The 20,979-nt window shown below is 29.9% G+C and overlaps 1 protein-coding gene across 2 annotated transcripts; it reads left to right on the top strand.

Moving 5' to 3' along the window:
- The first annotated feature begins 5,395 nt into the window (after positions 1-5,395).
- On the top strand, positions 5,396-8,243 carry LOC118040493 (vesicle transport protein GOT1). 2 transcript variants are annotated; one of them, XM_073404321.1, is made up of 8 exons: positions 5,396-5,534; positions 5,651-5,705; positions 5,791-5,882; positions 5,987-6,067; positions 6,928-7,025; positions 7,114-7,189; positions 7,583-7,616; positions 7,839-8,243. In XM_073404321.1, the coding sequence occupies exons 2-7, from the start codon at positions 5,678-5,680 to the stop codon at positions 7,601-7,603; spliced, it is 396 nt and encodes a 131-aa protein (XP_073260422.1). In that variant the 5' UTR covers positions 5,396-5,534; positions 5,651-5,677; the 3' UTR covers positions 7,604-7,616; positions 7,839-8,243. The 2 variants fall into 2 exon arrangements, with proteins under 2 accessions (XP_073260422.1, XP_034903358.1); XM_035047467.2 differs by lacking the exon at positions 7,583-7,616 and having other exon boundaries at positions 7,839-8,212.
- Positions 8,244-20,979: the final 12,736 nt, after the last annotated feature.

Raw genomic sequence — 20,979 nt, 5'->3', positions numbered from 1 at the left:
TATGAAAGGTTACCTTTACTATGTGTTTTTATCTTAAATATGTCTTTTTGATTGCCATCTTAATTATTTTTAGCCTTTTTTTTTTAATTTTCTAGTTATCTTGGGAAAAAATTGACATTGATCCCTAAAATAGAAGACTTGTTAAAGATCTTGACATTAAGTTCTAAGAAGGAATTTCCTTCGAGATTGCTAAAAATAAGTGTAATTCATATTTGATTTTAAAATCTAGACAGCGGTCCTTTCAAAAAAGACATGTAGTGGGTATTGGATATGTAAGGATGTAAAACAAAAATATTAAATTAAGTTTTAAACCCACTAATTTTGATTAGTTTAAAAATGGACCTGATTGTCATCATTATTATTCTATAGACTTTAATGAGATCACGTTGACCCGACCTAAATTATTAAATTGTATGCTTAAAAATATTTACTTTTTTGTACAATGATAAAAAAAATGCAAAAATAATGTTTTTTTTTTTTTTTTTAAGACTTGGCCGTGCAAGTTCAAAGGATGAGAATTTATTATATATTTTTTATTTTTTCTTATTATGGTGGAAATGAAAAACAGTAACCACCCAAGGCTTTTTCCTCACTACCTATTATGTTTTTCTCTTTTGCAGGTATGAGAATATTTGCAAGAAACCATAAGTCTCCGAATGAAATATTCATCTTGCATTCATGAAGTACAAAACGGTTGACCCCATCAATTTTTTTTTTTTTTTTTGCTTGTTACTCCCTCTTATGTTTCTAGGCAAACGGAGATTACAAGACTAACAATCCTAGAGGAGAAAAATTGTCAAATCCTTGTTCCACGCAGAACTAAAAATTGAATCTTGCTTCACAATCGCAAATCTTTATTCAAGACACCCCCAAGTTCACGAATCATAGCCCCTTACAGTTCCTTATTTTTCCATTACCTACATTTACATTCAAACACTGGACAATTGTTGTTTCCTTTTGTAGCATTCAGTATCTACAAGGGATCTGTTTTTTTTTTTTTTTTTTTTTGTTACAGGTGAGCTTACGAAAGTCTAGTGTTTTCTATGTTCCTACTGTAATGATACTTTATTAAGTAGCTTTCAACATTATTCAATACCACTAGCAAACAGTAAATTCTTGAATCAACAGTGCATAACAAGAACATAAGCTGAAACAAGTAAAAAGCGTCATACCTGGTATTGAAGAGCAGAAACTTCTTGGTTTGACAAAAGACCAATGCTACAAATTCTTAAAAAGATGTCACCACCTCTATTCCCTTTTCTTTAGTCTGCCTCCGTCACTCTCTCTGTATCTCCCTCTCTTTTTTCCTTTTCTTCCCCCTTTTGTGTCTCACTGTCCTGTTCCCTTTTTTATTTTCCTTCCTTTTCTCTACTCACCGTCTCTCTTCATCTCACTCCTTGCCTTTGTGTGTTTTCATTTCTGCTCCCCCTTCGTTTTTCCTTTTTTTTTTCTTTATAGAGCCCCCTCCCTTGTTTATTTATCAACCAGCCAACAACAGACCAATTTTGAATTTCCTTCCAAAATGTTATCAATCTTGCAGAATCGACTCTTGAAGATTGGGATGAACCTAGGCTTGAAATTGGGTAAGGTGCTAGCCACTAATATCTTTTTGCTTGATTTGTGGGAGAAGATTAAGGCATGAAAAATACAATTTAACCTCCCAAGACAGCAGTACATAATGAAAACGTGGACTCTTATTTTGCATGAGAATCAATCATGATCAGGATTTGAAGGCGAAGATTGCATGAAATCTTCCCTTTGATATGTTCTTGATTTTGCCTCGTGATTCTTTCTTCAGCTAAGGAAAGTGCTTCGGCTTCCTTATATTCCTGGTCCCATTTCTATCCTAGGCTCTGTTGGTAAATGAAAATTCCTTTGCATCCGTATGAAATAGTCCCAGCAGTGAACATGTTTGTCCAACATCCCTCATTCAATGTTCATATCACGAGAAAATGTTTGCTAGCATGAACAGTAAGCAAAGCAAGGTAGTTATTGTATACTACGAGAGCATTTTCCTTAGCTAGCTTGACATATGGTGTAGTTTGTAAATGAGTAAAGAAAGAAAAGATACATATTTTATATTGGAAAAAAACACTCCCTCCTAATGTATATAAGTATGAGTGTTTCTATTGTGTAGTAAATTAAATCATGGTGGAAGGACTCTTTTAATGGGTTTTTTAATGTTATTATATAGATATTTATAATATCAAAAGATGACACTTGGAACTTAATATGTCAATGAGATTAATTTGTGACTGTTGAGATAAAACTGAATGAATAATCATAATGTTTCATGAATAATCATACTGTTTCATGAACAATCATATAGTTCCATGAAAAGTCATATTGTTTTAAGTCTATAAAAACCTGTTACTACACAGAAAACTAATTAAACACAATAAAAAGTATATTTTTTTTTGGTCTTATCTTCTTAGTATTTTAGAGGTTTAAAGGGCTTAGTTGTATCCTAGAGATGTTGTCTCTGTGTGAGACAAATAAACACTTTAAAGACAATATTTTCACGCCAACTTCATATTTGTTTCCATCTTAAATATTTCTTACAATTTTAAGATGTTTAATCTGATGGAGACAAATATGAATTACAATATCAGGGTTGCTAAGGATGTCAAAATTCAACTAGATCATTTTGATGGTACGAATTACACAAGGTTGATGGACAAGATGGTGTTCCTGTTTACTTCAAAGATTTACTACATTCTTGACCCGAATCTGCATGCACTACTTGAACCACAAGAAAATGAATCTGCTACTGTTAAGACTGAAAGACTAAAACATGAAAAAGATGAAGTACTTTGTCGATGGCATATTCTAAATACTCTGATTAGTTGACTTTATGACATCTTCTTCAAATTAAAGTCGCCAAAAGAAATTTGGATTGCCTTGAAGACACACTAAAAGCAGGAAAAACAGGTTCTAAACATTTTCTTGTTTTAAAATTTTTGAAGTATGAGATTATTGACAATATGTCAATCATGGATCAAGTCCATAAAATTCAAATGCTAACCTCTTTCTCATGATGACTAGATGAACTCAAGTATTTTAGGTATGACAGCTTACTAGGCCCATGTTAACTTGGGCTAAGCATGTGGTTGAACTCAAGTGTGTCGGGTCTGGTAACTTACAAGTCCCTTGTTGACTTAGGCTCAGCACATGACTGAACCCAAGTATGTTAGGTCTAGCAGCTTGCTAGACCCATGTTGACTTGGACTTAACACATGTCCAAATCCAAGTGTGTTTTGCTTAACAACTTACTAGACCCATGTTGACTTGGGCTCAACACATGGCTAAATCCAAGTGTGTTGGGCTTGGCAACTTGCCACACCCAGATTGATTTGGGCTTAGCACGTGGTCAATCCTAAGTATATTAGGCCTAACAACTTGTCAGAACCATGTTGATTTGAGCTCAGCATGTAATTAAACCTATATCTGTTGGGTTCGGCAAAGTGCCAGACCCACGGTGCCTTGAGCTCAACTCTTGGTTGAACTCAAGTATATTGGGTCTAGTAGCTTACTAGACCCATGACAAATTGGGCTAAGCATATGGTTGAACCCAAGTATATTGGGTCTGGCAACTTGCTAGAACCATGACACTTTAGGCTTAGCACTTGGCTGAACTCAGGTATATTGGGTCTAACAACTTACCAAACTCATGTTGTCTTGGGTTTAGCATATGGTTGAACGCAAGTATTATAAATCTAGTAATTAGCTAGATCCACTACACCCTAGGCTTATCACCTGGCTAAACCTAAATGTATTGGATCTGGTAAATCTTCAGATCCATAATAGCTTGGGCTTAACATATAGACAAACCTAAATAATTGGGTTTTAAACTCTTTCAAAGCATCAAAATATTGAGTCAAAAACTTTGACTTATCAACTTGTAAGGATAGTTGTCAGAAATATAAAAGTACATGCTATTAACATGATATTGTTATTGAAACTCACAATAATGGAAAAAAAGAAAAGGGTTATCCATGATCAATCGATAAAAAAATTAACAAATTAACCTAGTTAGCTAAAGCACTAATAGAGGATAATTCTAAACTTTTTCATGTTTATTTACCATTAAAATAATTAATCAATTGAAAACATTTTCCAATCACATGAAAATTTAGCTTGATTTTCAAAATAATATTTTTCTTTTTATTTTGGGTGGAATATACTTTTCAGAAGTTGTAAAAAATAAAAATATATTATTATTTGTTGATTATATCAAATTTGTTTCTCAATCTTTTGATTGTTATATATTTTGCATTGAATTTTTTTTTACTTTTTTATTTTCAATTTCATCCCTTATAATTTGATTTTTAAATTAACTTTGATCTTTATTTTTTATTGTTATTTTTTTTTCTCTTATCCTTTTTTTATTTGATTGGTATTTTGTTTTGAAATAGTTTATGAAACTAGATTTTTATTTTCAATTTCATCATCTTTCAACTTTTTTCATTTGTTAGTTTTGGTGCCAATACTTTTAATAAACTTGAGAAAAATATTTAAAATTTTAATTTTCAACTTGTTTTTTATGGAATAGTCAAATATTGAAAAATATTTTTCAATTTATGTCTGTTTCAAGTCAAGGTAGAACTGATTGAACGGGTGAATGCAAGCCTTTTCTTCTTTCCAGGATTAAGAAGCAAGACTAAGGAAAGCAGCGAAGGAAACAGTGGTTGATCCCATTGGAAAGAAGTTTATTCATCTAGTTTGGCTAACACTGTTAAACATCAACAAATAATCTATTTTCTATAATTTATTTTCCATTTAAACCATTTTCCAAAAAGAAATGATTTTTTAGAAAACAAGGGAAGCCTAAAAGTCTTATGCTTAGATAGTTTGTCAAATTTATTTTTAAATTTTTTGAATTCGAGATATGAAGATTTATGTTTGTTAAAGAAACTGTAGATGTAAAAGATAAATTGTGATGACTCAACCCATGAATGCTATAATACTAACTAGGTCATTTTAAAAAAATGTTGGGTCATATTTATTGAGCCCAAATCATATGCCAAATGGCCGAATCATACTTAATTAGTGTTTAACATTGTGGTTCAACTGTACTTTTAAATTTTATTTTTTTAGTTTTAAATTGATTTTTTTAGTAATTTTGAATTGTTTTAATGTGATAGCTTTAAATTATTATTTTTTTGTTTTTTGATTATTTAAAATTGTTGATATCATAAATAAATTTTAAAAAAATAAAAATATATTATTTTAATATATTTTCAAATAAAAAAGAACTTTAAAATATAATCTTTACTGTACTCATAAATATAAACTAAAAAAGAAAAGAAAACACTCATGAAAAAAAAAATCTCTAAGGAAAATCTAATTAGTGGGCTTTGGTGTTTAAATATTATGGGCTCAGGGCTGACCTCTTTCTAAACTCTTTTCGTTTTCCGCAAATATTCCCCTCGGCTCTGGGAATTGAGTCGGGCTCACAGCACTCGAATACATAGACAGTCGTCTCCGGCTAAAAGAGATAACGAATTGAAAGTGGTGAATTGCTAACCGGAGAGGTAAGTCCTCTCTGGATTTGATTTATTTGATTTTATTTTCAATTCCCAAATGACCGAAAACCTTCTTCTTGTTTTGTTTATTTTCAAAAAATTTCTTTGATTTATCTGCTGTGAAGACTCAAGAGAGTGGGATTGAGGTCAAGATGGCCTATGAAATAAATGAGCAGAAGAGTGAGTACTCCTTTTCTACTTAATAAGAATTTTATCTCGCAGTTGTATTGTTCTCGAGAAATAAAATTCAGCTACTGTTTTGCAGAAATTGGATTGGGTCTCATTGGCTTTGGCATCTTCTTTACCTTTCTTGGTGCGCTTCTCTTGTTTGATAGAGGTTTGCTTGCCCTTGGGAATGTAAGGCTGTTTTTTTTTTTCCCCTGTTCTTTTTTAAACATTTACTTTTGACAGAGATTTTCTAAATTTCTTGCTTTAATTCTTTTCTGTCTGTCTGTCATCAGATATTTTGGTTATCTGGGGTAGCCATTTTGCTTGGTTGGCGTTCTACCTGGAAGCTCTTTACTAACAGAGCTAATTATAAGGTATCGATCAATAGGAACATCTTTTTTATTGTTTTTCTTGCTTACTGCTAACACATGATATCTTATAACTTTATGTTTTACGGACTCCCCTTGCTGAAAGTAAGTGGAAAACCTTATGCGTCTTTGCAATCTGGAAAATATCTAACATGCTTGCTTGATTCTCATGGCTAAGGAAAATCCTTAAAGCTGCATTGCGACCTGCTGCTAAGTAACATGCTCTATAGGATTGATGCGAGCTAACCTTTTGTTTTGTCTATCTTGCATTCACTTTCATGGCCAAGGAACATTCTTAAAGCTGAGTTGCTGCCCACGTTTAATGTCCTCTACTAGATTAATGTGAAAAGGCCTTTTTGTTTTCTCTATCTTGCATTCATGGGCAAGAGATTGATGTTTTCCTTTCAAGTGCTATGAAACCTAGCATCCCTCTTCTGTATGTACTATCTATTATATGTAGTTTACTCTAGGGGGTTTTAACATTCATTGAGAAAGGGAATGGTGGAGTTTGAAATGATTCATCCTGAAAACTGAAACTTTACCGTTTGATATCTAAAAGATTTGCATTTTTACTTGGTGTAGTACTCTGTTGAAATTCATTTCCATTTTTTTTATTCATCGGCCAATAATGTTTTTGCCAAGATGTAATCAAGTGCTCCTGAGTCTGGATTACCCCCCATTCTTCCAATAACAACATGGAAATTTGCATCATATAAAACTTGGTAGTGAATTCTAGATTGGTACTGATTATTCTAAATTTGAGAAGAGATATATCCATGCGTAAGAAATCAGAATTATACCATGTAAGGACAGACGGAATTGGAAATGCATATAGATGTTATTTTAAAGTGTTCTTTCTTCTGCAGGGTTCTGTTTGTTTTCTCCTGGGGCTCTTTTTCATATTTGTTCGGTGGCCAGTAGTTGGAATTATCTTTGAAATATATAGTTGCATTGCTCTATTTGGGTTAGTTTCTTATCTTTATCATAAGCTCTGAACTTAACTATTTCTGTTTTCTGTGGCTGAACTATTGCATTGCTGTTTTTTCTTCCAGTGGCTTTTGGCCTTCTGTCAAGGTGTTCCTCTATCAGATTCCTGTTGTTGGATGGATTATACAGTATCCTATAACGGTGAGTTCTTTTGATGCCTTTTCAACCTTCAGGTTATCTTTGCAGCCTTTTACTTTTGCAACTGATGACTTTTCCCTGTGCGATTTTTGCTTGCATGAAATGCGTGCTTCTTGTTACCTGATCAAATTTATTTTTGGATGTATGTGACATCAACTATAGGTTACTTTACCAGTCCTTTTTCTTGGAGGGTTAAATTACACAGTTTACTGAAATTTTATACATAATGCGATTCCTGCTTTTGTATTATAGAGCTCTTATTTTCCTGAAGTATTTGGCAATGTATATACACCTCATCAATAGTTTGTTATGTGACTACGGTGACTTCTATTGCTTATTGATAGCAACCTAGTACATTCTTAGCTTTGAAAAGATTTTCCATGATCTTCTTTTCAGAGGGTTGAGAGTGCTGACTGAAAACCATTTCAGAGTTAAGTTTCCCAATTATTTGCACTCTAGTCCTTATGTTTAGGGAGAAAATATGAAAATAAGCTTTTCAATCAAACTTTTTGCCTTGTGGTACTTGAACTTCGTTTCACCCTGATGTATCTTTATTAGACTTGGAAGAAAATTACTTATCATCCTTTATCATGAGACCAGTTCATTCTTCTACTACAACTGACCAATATATACATTAATGCAATTACTGCAGCTTCTTGATCACTTGAGAAGGGGCTCTGCTTGAAACGCTTGTTGAGATCTGACTCTGTTATCCAAGCATGCAGCGACTATGTTTCTCTTCTGGTATTATTTCAAGAGGTAACTAGAGAGTAGTTTCATAAGTTTAGAAAATAGCAATTCATCACTGCATGAAAGAGAGAACCATTTCGACAGTTGCCATAAGCTTTTCAAAGACTTAATTTGTCATACGGGTTTGGTTTCTGGTTAGTTGACCCATTGTTTCGGGACGGTGCAGTGGTGTTCTGCAAATAAAATGATTTTCTAACAAGTATATTTGTACAGTTGCCGTCAAGTAATACAACACTCGCCAAAAACAACAAATATCATTTTTATTTTCTTATTTTCTACTGGATGCATTTTGGTTTGGTGATGTACATTTGCTTAATGTCTTTAAGCCACGGCTAGTCTCTGATATTCTATGTGCCTTTGAAGATAACCCCAGCTGTGGTTTAGCACACTATTCAAGCGGGGAGAGGAAGTGACAACTCCCTGCCATGGCTGCATGCCATTATGCCCTTAATTTACCCAACTTTTCGCAGCCGACTTCTTTCTGGCAACACCACTATGGCCAGGCAGCTGGTATTGGAGTCAAACATAAAAACTTGAGAATCAAACTCTTTCATGACTTCCCACACTCAACTTCATTGTGCTTAAGATTTAACTAGCAAAGTCTCTAGCAGGTCATGCACGAAAAGGGGGGGACTTGAAAGTTTTTGTTTTTTTTTTTTTTTTTTAATTTTCATCCTAAATTTTTTTTATGTTCAAATTAATGATTAGTTTATTAAAAGTTGTTGAGAAAAGAAAAGAAAAAAATTCAAGATCAGGGAATCAAAGAGTAAAACAAGAAGAAATTTCATGGTTAATTTCAAATTCACTAAAAAAAATTATATTTAATAAAGTTTATTTTCTAAACATTTCAGTGAGTTTGAGAAAGGAAAGGAAATCGTCTAAAATTAGTGAAGACGAAAGAAAGTTGATGAATAATCATTTTTAAGCAACAAAACTCATCGATCTTGGTTTCTATAAACATGCTTGAAAAAATAAGTTTAGTTTCATTAAAAAAAAAAAAATTTAATGATTTTGAGGTTGGTAAATGGTTTATGGAGATTTTTAAGGTGTTTTTATATAAAAAATAAATTGAAAAATAGATTATTTAAAAAAAAAAAAAAAAACTCTTCTTATTTTCTTGTAACCACAATGGTGGTAGAGTTTTAGAGTGCATTTAGCTAATTAGTAGTTGTTGCATTTTTTTTTAAATTCAATAAAACTAGTGTTTGGTTATAAATATGCAACTGTGATTTGATTTATAGGACCTATGAAAAATAAAGTTTATTCACAGGTTTTGATGAAGCAACTTTTTATGTTTTTTGCTGTGTTTTTGTTCCATACTAATAATTAAAAAAACAGCTATATGGGTGCCACAATCGAGTTTCCTCCAGCCTCTTGTGAATATTGAATGCTTGGTGTCATTATCATCAATGAACAGAGAAAAGAAAACGGTCGCCGTGTTGAAAATCAATATTATTGTGAGGTATGATTAATAAAAGAAAAGAGATAAAGAGAGGCATATAATATCTTGGTGGAGAGGAGGGGAGGGGTGTTAACACAAGGGCAAAACGCTTGGCTTTTCTCTCTACTGTTCTGGCCGAACCAGGTTCGGTTCAAAACTAAATGCATTGAATCGGGTCTGACCTAATTAAAAAAAAATAATTTTTTTAATTGTGTTTTATGTGAAAAATTAGAAAGCGAGAGTTTAATGACATAACATTTATAGAATTTGATCAAACAATAAAAAATATTTGATATCAATATTATTTATTTCATAATATAATAACAGTAGTTAAATCTATAATATTTAAATTAAAAACCATCAATATTAATATATATATATATTAATTATTTTATAATCTTAGTTTGAAAAGCATTTTTTTAACCAAACACATTAAACTACTTTTTATTCAATTTTAATTTCAACCACAGTTTTAATCAAACATATATTTTTCTAAACCAGCCTTAACTAAAAGTACTTTTTTTATAAAAATATTTTTTTTCAAACCATAACCATAATAGCTACCACAATACTCAATACACTCTTAGGCAGCAACCTAGTACACGACAAGTTGCTTGCCATTACAAGAGATCTATTGTTGACTAAACAATAATAAATAAATAAAAATAAGAGCACAAGACATATATATCATCCGCTCTTGAGGAAAAAAAAAATAAACATGAGGTGATGTGTTTTTTATGAAAGCCAATTTGTTCCATTAATTGTTTTTATCAAGTTAGTTTTTATTCTTTAAATATTGATTGTTTATTTTTTATATTTCTTTAGTTTGATGATTTTTTCAAAAGATTAGTTTGATTTGTCTTATAAAATAATTTAAAATAAAAATAACAGCAAGTGTAAAACATTTCAATGTACTTCTATCTTTTATTTCTAGTATAAAGATCATCTCTTCGTTTTAATATTTAATATTTAATTAGTGTTAATAACTTCTTTTAATTTATCAGTTCATGTATTTATTAATTTATTTTATAAAACATAAATAGCATTTTTTTCATTTCTCAAGTAAAAATATATTAAGAATTGAGTTTACAAATAGGTTATAAATTAATTCATTTTCGTTTCACAAAACAGATGGACTAATTTATGTTTTACTCTTATTTTGTTGATCTCACCGGTGTCATACGATCCTAATGCTAATCCTGTAATGTGTGTTTAAAAATGTGGTAGAGATTATTTTTTTAAAGTGTTTTTTTTATTTGAAAATATTTAAAATAATATATTTTTTATTTAAAAAAAATTATTTTTTACATCACCACATCAAAATAATATGAAAACACCAAAAAATATTAACTTAAAATAAACAAAAATAATTAAAAAAATAGTTTTTTAAAATCGTTTTTGAATGAAATTCAAATCTCCTATGAGATTTATAGCTAGTCTTGATGTAGCCTATCCGAGAACTCTGTTCCAATTTTCGAGGTAAAAGCTGCTTCGATTTTAAGTGTAAGCTGCTTCGATTAACCCTACATTGCAAAAGTAGTAAAAGGCAAGGTGCATGAACAATAGATCCTGTTTTTTAATTTATCAAACATGCAAGAGTTTGTTTTGTTTAAAACGCTCTCGCAATCGTGTAAATAAACGGCACTAAAATATTAGAGTGAAATTGAGATTTTCTAATCGAAATCAAATGAAAATTATTCAGATATTTCTTCCAAGTTCGGGGGATGAAATGGCTCACAAGAATGCGTGTGAGTGATACAGTTAATGGATTAGAGGCAGGCATTAATGAGAGGTTGGCTGAGTTATAATTAAGCAGGCTAAACCATAACACACCGTTAAGGTTGTTGAACATTAATATGGATTAGTCCTAAGTATACCTTATTAAATATGAAGTTGGTCTTAATTAGAGCCAACCATATTTTAGTTAGCTGATGAGAAACTTCTGCATTCATTACTTGAATGCGTATCTCTGCTGCCCGATAAAATAACTTTAGAAAGGAAGAGTTTATCTTCATGCGAGAGCAATCAATTCCCATGTACTATATATATGTTCACAGGATCAGTGTGTGTGTGTTCGTGTAGGAGGGCAAGTGTTTTGTACCTTTTTTTTTCAATTTAATTTCAGATACTCGGAGAAATTTTGCAGAATTAGTTAAAAAGTCCAATCAAAAGAAAAAGGTTAGCTAAATAGTGGAAATATAAAAGGGATTTTATCTACTCCATTTGTTCCAAAATGCTAGTCGAATAAGAAGAACAAAAAAAATTGTTTACTTCTTTTTTTATATATATTTTTTACAAAATTTGTAAGCATAGATTCAGCTTCTTTATATATATATATATATATATATGTTTTTGCTTGCCGGGATATTCTCCACGATGGAGATTTTGCGTATAGCATGGCCAATTATCAAGTAAAAAAAAGTAATTTTTCAAAGGGAAAAAAAGTTTTTTGTTTTCGTAATAGTCTCTCAAAACCATTTTGTTTCGATTTTGCAAATTAACATTGGCAATCGATTGTTGCCCTTTGAACAGAGAACAATTAGAAATTAAAAAACTGATCAAAGAATTAACATGTTAAAGCTTAAATTATTGAGTTGAGATGGTTATTTAATATGATATCAAAACATTAATGATTAAGTGGTCATGAGTTTGAATTTCACCATCCTTATTTATTTGATAAAAATTAAGCATAATTTAATGTAGTCTTATATAAGTTTCAAATTCAAAGAGTTTTTATTCAAAGGAGTGTTAAAAAATAATATAAATTATATTTTAAAATCTCACCTAACAAATTAAGCTATTAAGTTAAAATAATTTTTTAATAGAATCCATGTTATCCTTCTAGAAGAAGTTTCTAAATCATAATTTTTCGTGGAGAACTAAAAAGTGTGGTAGCGTTCAAGATTAATTAGATGCATTTTATCACAAATATATTGCATAACACAGCGGTAGGTGGAGAAGGCATTACATGTTTATGGGTATGTCAGATAGACATGAGTGGTAGGAGAAATTATATATAGTGTTTGTTTCTGGATTTTAGAAGTTTTTAAAAAAAAAAATTAAGATTTTTTATATTTTTTGGTTTTAAATTAATTATTTTTTTATTTTTTCATATCATTTTAATATACTAATATTAAAATTAATTTTAAAAAAATAAAAAAAAAATATGATTTGAATATATTTTTTAAATAACAAATACTTTAGAAACACCCTCCTAAACCCAGGGCGGCCATAAATCCAATGCTGCTGGGGTATTCAATTCAATACTCTGAAGGGGAAAGATTGTCGGTACAGATCAGCAAGGAAACATTAAAAACACCATTAAATAGGGTTCATGCCCCAACAACCTGCAAGTGAGAGGCGCTCCATTATTTATTATTGTTTGTTGGAACAGCTCCAGATCGCTCAAAACATCACACTTGTTAATTCCCAGCTCTTAATCACTCCACTAACTAGCATCACTCCGGGCTAACAATTAATATCGTGATTAAATAAATTATATGCATAGAATGAATTTTATTTTTATTAATGTGGGTGTCTGGGTAAGGTTGTGTATACCTCGATTAATCTTGCAAGTTCTGAAATTAACAATTATATATGTTTTTAGTGATTTTAAAATTTGTAAAACTCGAATCAGTGATTTTTATGAAGCAAATATAGAACCTGACTAATTGAGTTATACCCTTTAAAATGGACTGAAGTGAGTGTCAGATGATTAAAATCTGAATAATATCGTGTGCTTAACTAGATGAGATGATACATTAATGTTGGATTGATACAGTGTCTGATAAAAAGGAAAATTTATATGTAAACATCAAATTTCAATCTGATTCCATAATCAAATTAAAATTTATTTCTGTTTTAGTCAACAATTAACATGTTCAAACTTTTTTTTTTTTTTTTGAAAAAAACATCTACATATGTTTCACTGTGATTGATATATATATACACATGTTACACGCTAATTGATATATTTCCTTAATTTGTCATTGACCATGATAAATATTAATGAGGTTAAATTAACGTTGGAAACTAGGAATTGTAAGATACCAAAGTACTGCATGCAATGCTTAAATCATGTGTACGATACGCACCCACCATACTTGCCGTTTCCTGCTTCCTCGTTTACTGCATATATATTATTCGTATTATTAGGGTTAGGGCAAAAGGTAATGAATTATGGGTCCAGCCAGCCATGAGAAGAAAAGTAAGATTACGCAGCAATAATTTCTGGGAAATTAGTGATGGATGTAAGGTATAAACCATTAATTCTAAGTTTATGTGAATGCGAGGTCGTTTCGACCACGTGAATGCATGGATGGGAGATATATATATTCCTTTAAAAGGATATATAGATGAAACTCCAAGCGGGAAATTAGAAGTAATTATTATGTTGAAATAATAATAGCATTGTCAAAGAGTTCCACTTACCCTGACCATTTTTTTTATGTTAAAAAATATTGCTTAATTTATTTTTTAAAAAATATCAGTTTCCACCTATCCACCTGGTATATTAATTATGAATTTATATTAGTTGTTTAAAAAAACAAAGAGTATGCTCACAAAAACATTAGAATACAATATACAATATATTATGAAATTTAACGTAGGACTTAGAATACAAAAGTTAGATGTGGACTTAAAATTGAGAAATTAACTCGGCCATGAAATTGGATTTCACGTATCGATCAGGTGTAGGTTCGTTTTAAATGTTTAGAGAGGTAGAGATGGATTTTGGGGCATTAAAGTTGGCATCTACTCGCCACCTTTAATGCTTCGCCTGCCCTCCTCTCAATAATGGGTATGATCACGGAAGCAATTTAAGGACCCTCTTTAGTAGACACGCCTCTCCTGCATGAATCCTGTTCTTGCAAACCCGAAGGAGAGAAGAGTACTGGCGATGTTCTCTGCCTGCACTACCTGTTTCTTTGCAAAGTTTCCTCAATCAGCTCCTGTCTTTACCTCTCGTCTCACTCTCTATCTCCTCCCTCGACCTCGAGAATTGATTTAAAGGATGCAGAGCCAAGTTACAGGGCAGAAGTAGAAGGAAGTTACTGAGAAGGGAGCAAAACGTTTCGGTGGATATATACATAAAATGGAAATCACAGAGCTGTCGTTAGCTCCGGCACAGTTTGTTCTCGGAAAAGGTAGGAATAGCTCATCATCATCAGAATCTGAAAACACCCCTTCCAGGAAGAGGAAGTTCTTCTCTGATCAGTATCAGCTGCTCAAAAACGGACCACCGATCCAAGCGAGTGTCGACCTTCATGTTAAAGACCCGCTACCATTGGATTGCGAGCAATGCCTTGATCTTGAAGTATATCTTTCTTTCTTTCTTTCTGTATATTGTTTGCTTGACACGCACACAGATCACTGTCTAAATTCTGCTTTAGTGTACAATTTCCTAGCTATAAAAATGCTGATATGGCATAATTTAGTGCCTACACACTTCGATAATGAAGCACATGTGCTTTCTTGTCAATTCAAAGTCTGATATTTCCTAAAATTGTGGTTTCTGCAGTCAGGGAGAATGTATTATCTGAACAGAAAAACATTGAGAAAGAGTTGGAACTGGCCCAAGAACCAAAAGCTAGACCTCGAGCTCAATATGTCATCGACAATGGCGCCAAACTGTCCTGATGAATGCAGCAGCTCCACTAGTTCACTTGAAGATTCTAATAACAAGAACCATGCCTCAAGCAACAGCAACATGGTAGCTTTGGCATGTTTGAATTGCCATCTTCTTGTCATCTTCTCCAAATCCTCTCCTTCTTGCCCCAACTGCAAGTATGTCCACTCTTTTCCAACCCTCCAATCCCCGCAGCGAAAAGCCTCTCCCACCAGATCCTTGAGTACTTTAAGCCTCTTGAACTAATGGCCTCAACACGAGATCGATACAAATTATGCAGTACTAGTGGTAGAAGTCATGACTCTGTGATCGATGAAGCTATATATATATCTGTGTGTGTGTTTTCAGATGTTGTACGTTTTCATGAAAGAAAAGAAAAATTAGGTAAATAGAATCTAGCTATGAAAGCTTGATTTTCCTGTAACTCTTTCCTGCATGGTATCCTTTAAACTCTTCGCCGCACTTGCGAGGACGTTTTGCTACTTCGGCCCTTGCCATGTTCATCAGGCATCAACAGCACAGTTGTTAACTAATTATGACGAATTAAGATCATATATATCTACAAATTCTGGATTTGGGGTCACCTTTCCAAGGAAAAATCATTGTTGACAAGCTGACAGTTTCCAAGGAAAAATCAGTAGAGCTGATTCAGTTTTCAAAGCTAGGTTAATCTCCTGAAGAAAATATCTAGGGATTTGCGTGGCTTCTGGGCTCTGTGCATGCCGCTATTTAATCCTGTGCTGCTAACTAGTATTGGATTTTAATGGTCTTGATGTCACATTTTAATTACTTCAACGGTTTGATTTATCGGAAGAGAAACAAAAAAATTCAATGCTTAGATAACGTGTTCGTATGCATGGTATACAATTAATGCACTTAAGAAATGTTTTTTATATATTTGAATTCAAATAATAAAAACTTTCTTAATGACAGGAGCCCTCGATCTGGCACCAACCATTTATGTTGTGTACAATACACACACACACACACACACACAAATATGGATAATGAATTATTCTAATTTTATAACTTATTATTTCCTGTCTATTATTTTCTATAATAATTAATATGACCATATTTAACACATGCCTTAACTTACATTCTAAAATAACTCCTTTTCATGTTCGCTTAAAAATAACGATGAGAAAATTAAAAATATTCTACAAAAAAGACAATATAACATTTAAAATATTTTTATTTTATCTACAATTTGAATTTTGTACTTTAATAGATACACACACTAAAGTAATAAAGTAAAGGATCTATCTTTCTAATTAGGGATTGACTAAATCATTGCCCGCAATAAGCTATATATTGGATTAAAATATTTTGAATAAAAAAAAATATTTAGACAACATTGCTAATATATTTTTCTAGTAGTAAAAAAAATATGGTTATGAACTCAAAATCTGATGCATGCATTTAATAAAATAGATTGAAGATTATATATACCAATAAATACTAAAAGGATATTTTAACACTAACTAAATATTAAGTCATGTAATTGAGATAAATAAAAACTAATAAAGAACCCTTTTATTTTTTCTCACTTAATTATATTGAGCTAAATTTGTTTATAAGAATATTAATGATTTAAACTTAACCATTTTTGTAAGTTGCTAGTAAAAATCTTCCTTTTTTATTAATATCTTTGATTTCAACCTGAAAAAATAAAAAATTTTTGCCCCATGTTATTTATTTAATAAAAATAAAAGGCATTTAAAATATATACACAAAAAAATCTTGATAAAAAATATCATTCTAGCTAAAACTTCTTATCTCATTAACGTGCTATATTTTTTGAAATTTTTTATGAAAATATTTGTTTCTTAGAAAATTTTTTATCATTATTGTAATTATTCTAAACTCAAGTCTCATTTTTTTTAAAAAAAAATAACATTATGATAATTTTAATGCAAGTATATTAAAAAACATAAAAATAAAAAAATGCTTGCACGTTGTTCCGGAAAACTCTTTAGCGGTGTCAATAAATCTAACCCACCAACTCTATCTTGAAACCTAATAAATTGATATTTTATCTTGTCTGATTTTTAAATTAAATTTTGTAGAAATTGACCTTATGTAACACAGTCAACTACAAATCCAAAAGCAACCTCGACAATTAGTAAAAACATATGTTGACTAAAAATAATTCAAGATGATATTTTTAAAAAAACATTTAGATAACGACATATTAAATCAACTCGGATAAACTCGTGTTAACTCACCAAATCCAAGATCCGGGTTATAGATCTATCTAGGTTTGATAACTTTATTTTCTTAAAACTATTTTTTATTTAGTTATATAGTAATAAAAATAGAAACTTGCGGTAAAGCAAACAAATAAAATTTTTTTTAAAAAAAAAGATCAATGATGGGTTGTACAAAACAAATACTTGCTAATAATATAATTGTATTTGAAAACAAATTAAAATTGAATGGTATTGAATAATATATTATCTAAATATATTTTTAATTAATTTAAGAATTTGAAAAAATAATATACTAATATATTTAGAATTAGTTAATTTTTTTAAAATTACATCTAAAATGTTGTAAGAATTTTAAAAAAAGATCAACTGTGCTGGTATGGGAAACCAACATGCCAAGACCTTTAAACTTTCAATCCAAGCCCACTTCTCAATCCTTTTTTTATTTTTTTTATTTGGACAAATAATATGTCATCCATATATATATATATAAAAGAAGCAGACAATACATCTTTTACATGCCCATTGTCCATTCCCCAGAGTGTCTGATCACTAGAGAGGCGATGGGAAAATCAGGCTAGGGATTTTTGGACATAAAAAAAAAAAAAAAAATTAACATATTTTAACATATAAACATTTAGAAAATACTCTTATAGTCTCAATAAACTAATTTTCAATTAAAAAACTCCAAATCAATTCAAAAACACAAAATCAAATGGAAAAAAATCTCTCAGCCATAATCTATTTTTTTATGTCAATATAACATCTCAAAAACACCTCAATGATATTCTTCTTATCAAAGAAGAACACCTAAACATCAAATTTAACTATTTTTTCACCAAAATCCGATAGCCTAATCTCTTTCTCTTTCCTTCATTATTTTTTTATGATTTTTTTTTATCTTTCAAACTCAAGGATTGAAATTTGAAAGAGAAGCATGTAATCACAAACTAAAGGAATCAAAAATAAAAATTAGAAAAAAATCTGGAGCAAAATTTATCAAAAAAACACAAACACCATAGTTTTTTGAAAAAACAAGGCTACCATTTTTCTTCACCTTCAATTTGAGTCCCCACATTTTCAATCTAATAAAACCAATTTGTTTTATAAAATCAAGCACTAACTCAATGTCTAAATGTTTTTTTATACCACGATAACCTATAAATAACAAATCAAAATAAATTATAAAGCTCAATTTTTAATTTACCTCATATTAAATAATAAAATTAAAAAAAATACAATGAAAAAAATATAAAGAACCAAAAAAATACAAAACATTGTTCCAATAAATAATGTCATATAAGGTGGCGAACAATAAATTCACCATCTCTTTTAATTATTATTATTAGTTATGGTGCTCGGGCTCTATTGTGAGCCGAATTAAAAGTTATTTTTAATTTTAAAAAAGAATATGTGAACATTGTTGAGGTTTTTTTTTAAAAAAAAAAATAACAAAAATTTTAAATAAAAATTGAAAACTTGACTTAATAAAGTTAATCAATAATCTTAGGCGCCAAATAAATAAAAAATATCAACTTTTTACTATGCAAATTATTTTCTTAATTTTATCATTCGAGATTAAGTTATTGATCATTGAGTTTTGTGGTTTTTCTGTTGTTCTTTTTATAATGTTGTCCTGATCTCATATCCTAAATTGTGAGTTAGTTGAGTTGACTCGAGCTTTTTTTAGATTTTTGTTTATATTGATATATATATATATTTTTAATTTTGTCTTTCCTCATTTAGTTTTTTTGAAAGTTGACCTCCATTGTTTTATTCATTTTCTTTTGTGCGGAGGTACCTTGGTCTCACTACTAGGCTGCAAATTTGGCATGTTGACTCGAGTTAGTTTTTTTTTTTTTTAAATTGATTTTTTGTTTTCAGTTCATTTCTCAATGTTTACTTTGTTGGTTGAGCTTTAAATTTCTTTCATTTTTGTCATTGTAAAGTTATTTTATTCTCATTTAATTTTTGTTGTCTTATCAAATAAGATCATTGAGATCTTTTAAAAATATTTAGCAGATATCTTTTCAAAATATTGGTAAGTGTTAATTTTTTTTTCAATTAGTCATTAACTTTTTTAAATCATATTATTAAATTAACCAAAATTATTGAACCAATTCAAATCAATGACTCGAGTCCCAAAATTTTCTTACTTTTTTAAATACACTATCATAATCTAGGCATCATTTTTATACATTAAAAATAAAATTAATTTGACTCGGCCATCTATCTAGTAAAGGCTAAAAAGAGTCATCATTGATAACCAAACATGAAACCCCATAGCTAAAAGATATATATATATATATATATATATATATATATAAAACAACATGATCTATGTCATGTAATGCTTTTAAAATTTTTTATTTAATTATATGTCAATAGATTTTAGAAAAAATAAAAATTCAAATTTAAACAAAACAAAATAATTTGCTAACATAGTTCCTATTGTTATTATTAATTGACATGGCCCTATGACATGGCCTTTTATATGGCCAGAAGTTCAAATAAAACCATGTTAGAGTTTGACTAATATGATCTGTTTAACCTAGTAAATCCAAACACAACTTGGTTATTCTATTTAAAATTGTATTTGACTCAAAAGAATTTTTCAAGCTGCCGTCATTTTGATTTTTGTAAAAGTCTTTTTAGACAACAATGTTTATTATTAAGACCAGTTAACTAGCCATATGTGTCATGGACTTGATTATGATAGTAAAAAATTGCACACAAAACAAAAAAACAATATTTAAGAAATAAAAACAAAGGTAAATCACGGAAGGTTGGAGAAATGAAGGGCTTTATAATTTTATAAGAAAAAAAATTATAATTTTATTGAAAAAACTAAATATAAATTGAATAATATTTAATAAAATGATATTTAAATATAAGTTTAAGTTATTTATTTTAACAAAACTTGATAGAAAAAAAATGAAAACAAAACCTATATCAGGCTTAAAAAATATAGATTAAGCGTTTAGGTCTAGGTGGCTTATTGCATCTAGTCCTTTTAAAGAAAAGGCCTAGCACATGAGACTACAAGTCCAAGCTCACATGTCTAGCCATTTTTCTCTGTTTTTTTTTTTTTTTTTTTAAGAAAAAATAGTGGATAACATGTTATTTGTTTGCACAATGTTCTTTTTATCATTAAAGAGGTGGTTGGAAAATTAAGTAGAGGTTTTCTTTTAATCAAAAAAATCATTTCAAACATATTTTAACCTAAAAAAATAATACATATCTTTATAATGTAAACAAATCAATGTCTCAACTAAAATTAGCCTCGAATTGGTCTATAAAAATAAAATTAAACTGGTAAAAACTCTTAACTTTCTTTGTGAAAAAAAGAATTTTATATTGACCTATTCATAAAAAAATATCCTTTCATTCTATCAAGATTTTTCGATTGACTTATTCATAAATACAAAAAAAAAAAAAAACAATATTTATTAGCTCTTTTTTTATTTGTAAGAAAAGAATTTTTTATTGACCTTTATTTTTTAAAAATTCTTGTGTGTGTAGGGTTATTTTAAAGTCCCATCGTTTTAAGATTTACTTATAACACATACTTTAACTGAACTTATTCTATTTTAATAAATAATAGAGTGAGAATAACAAGTTGTGGAATTGTAATAACACTACTCGTCAACATTACTAGCTATATATCTCATGTAATTCTTTATGTAATTAACTTCTAGAAAATAAGATTCAATTTATTATTATTTTAATATATTTTTTAAAAATTATCATTTTAAATTTTTTT

Source organism: Populus alba, chromosome 14 (genome assembly GCF_005239225.2).
Source record: "Populus alba chromosome 14, ASM523922v2, whole genome shotgun sequence".
Lineage (NCBI taxonomy): Eukaryota > Viridiplantae > Streptophyta > Magnoliopsida > Malpighiales > Salicaceae > Populus > Populus alba.
Note: the sequence above shows the minus strand (reverse complement) of the source record. Positions and strands in the feature narration are given on the sequence as shown.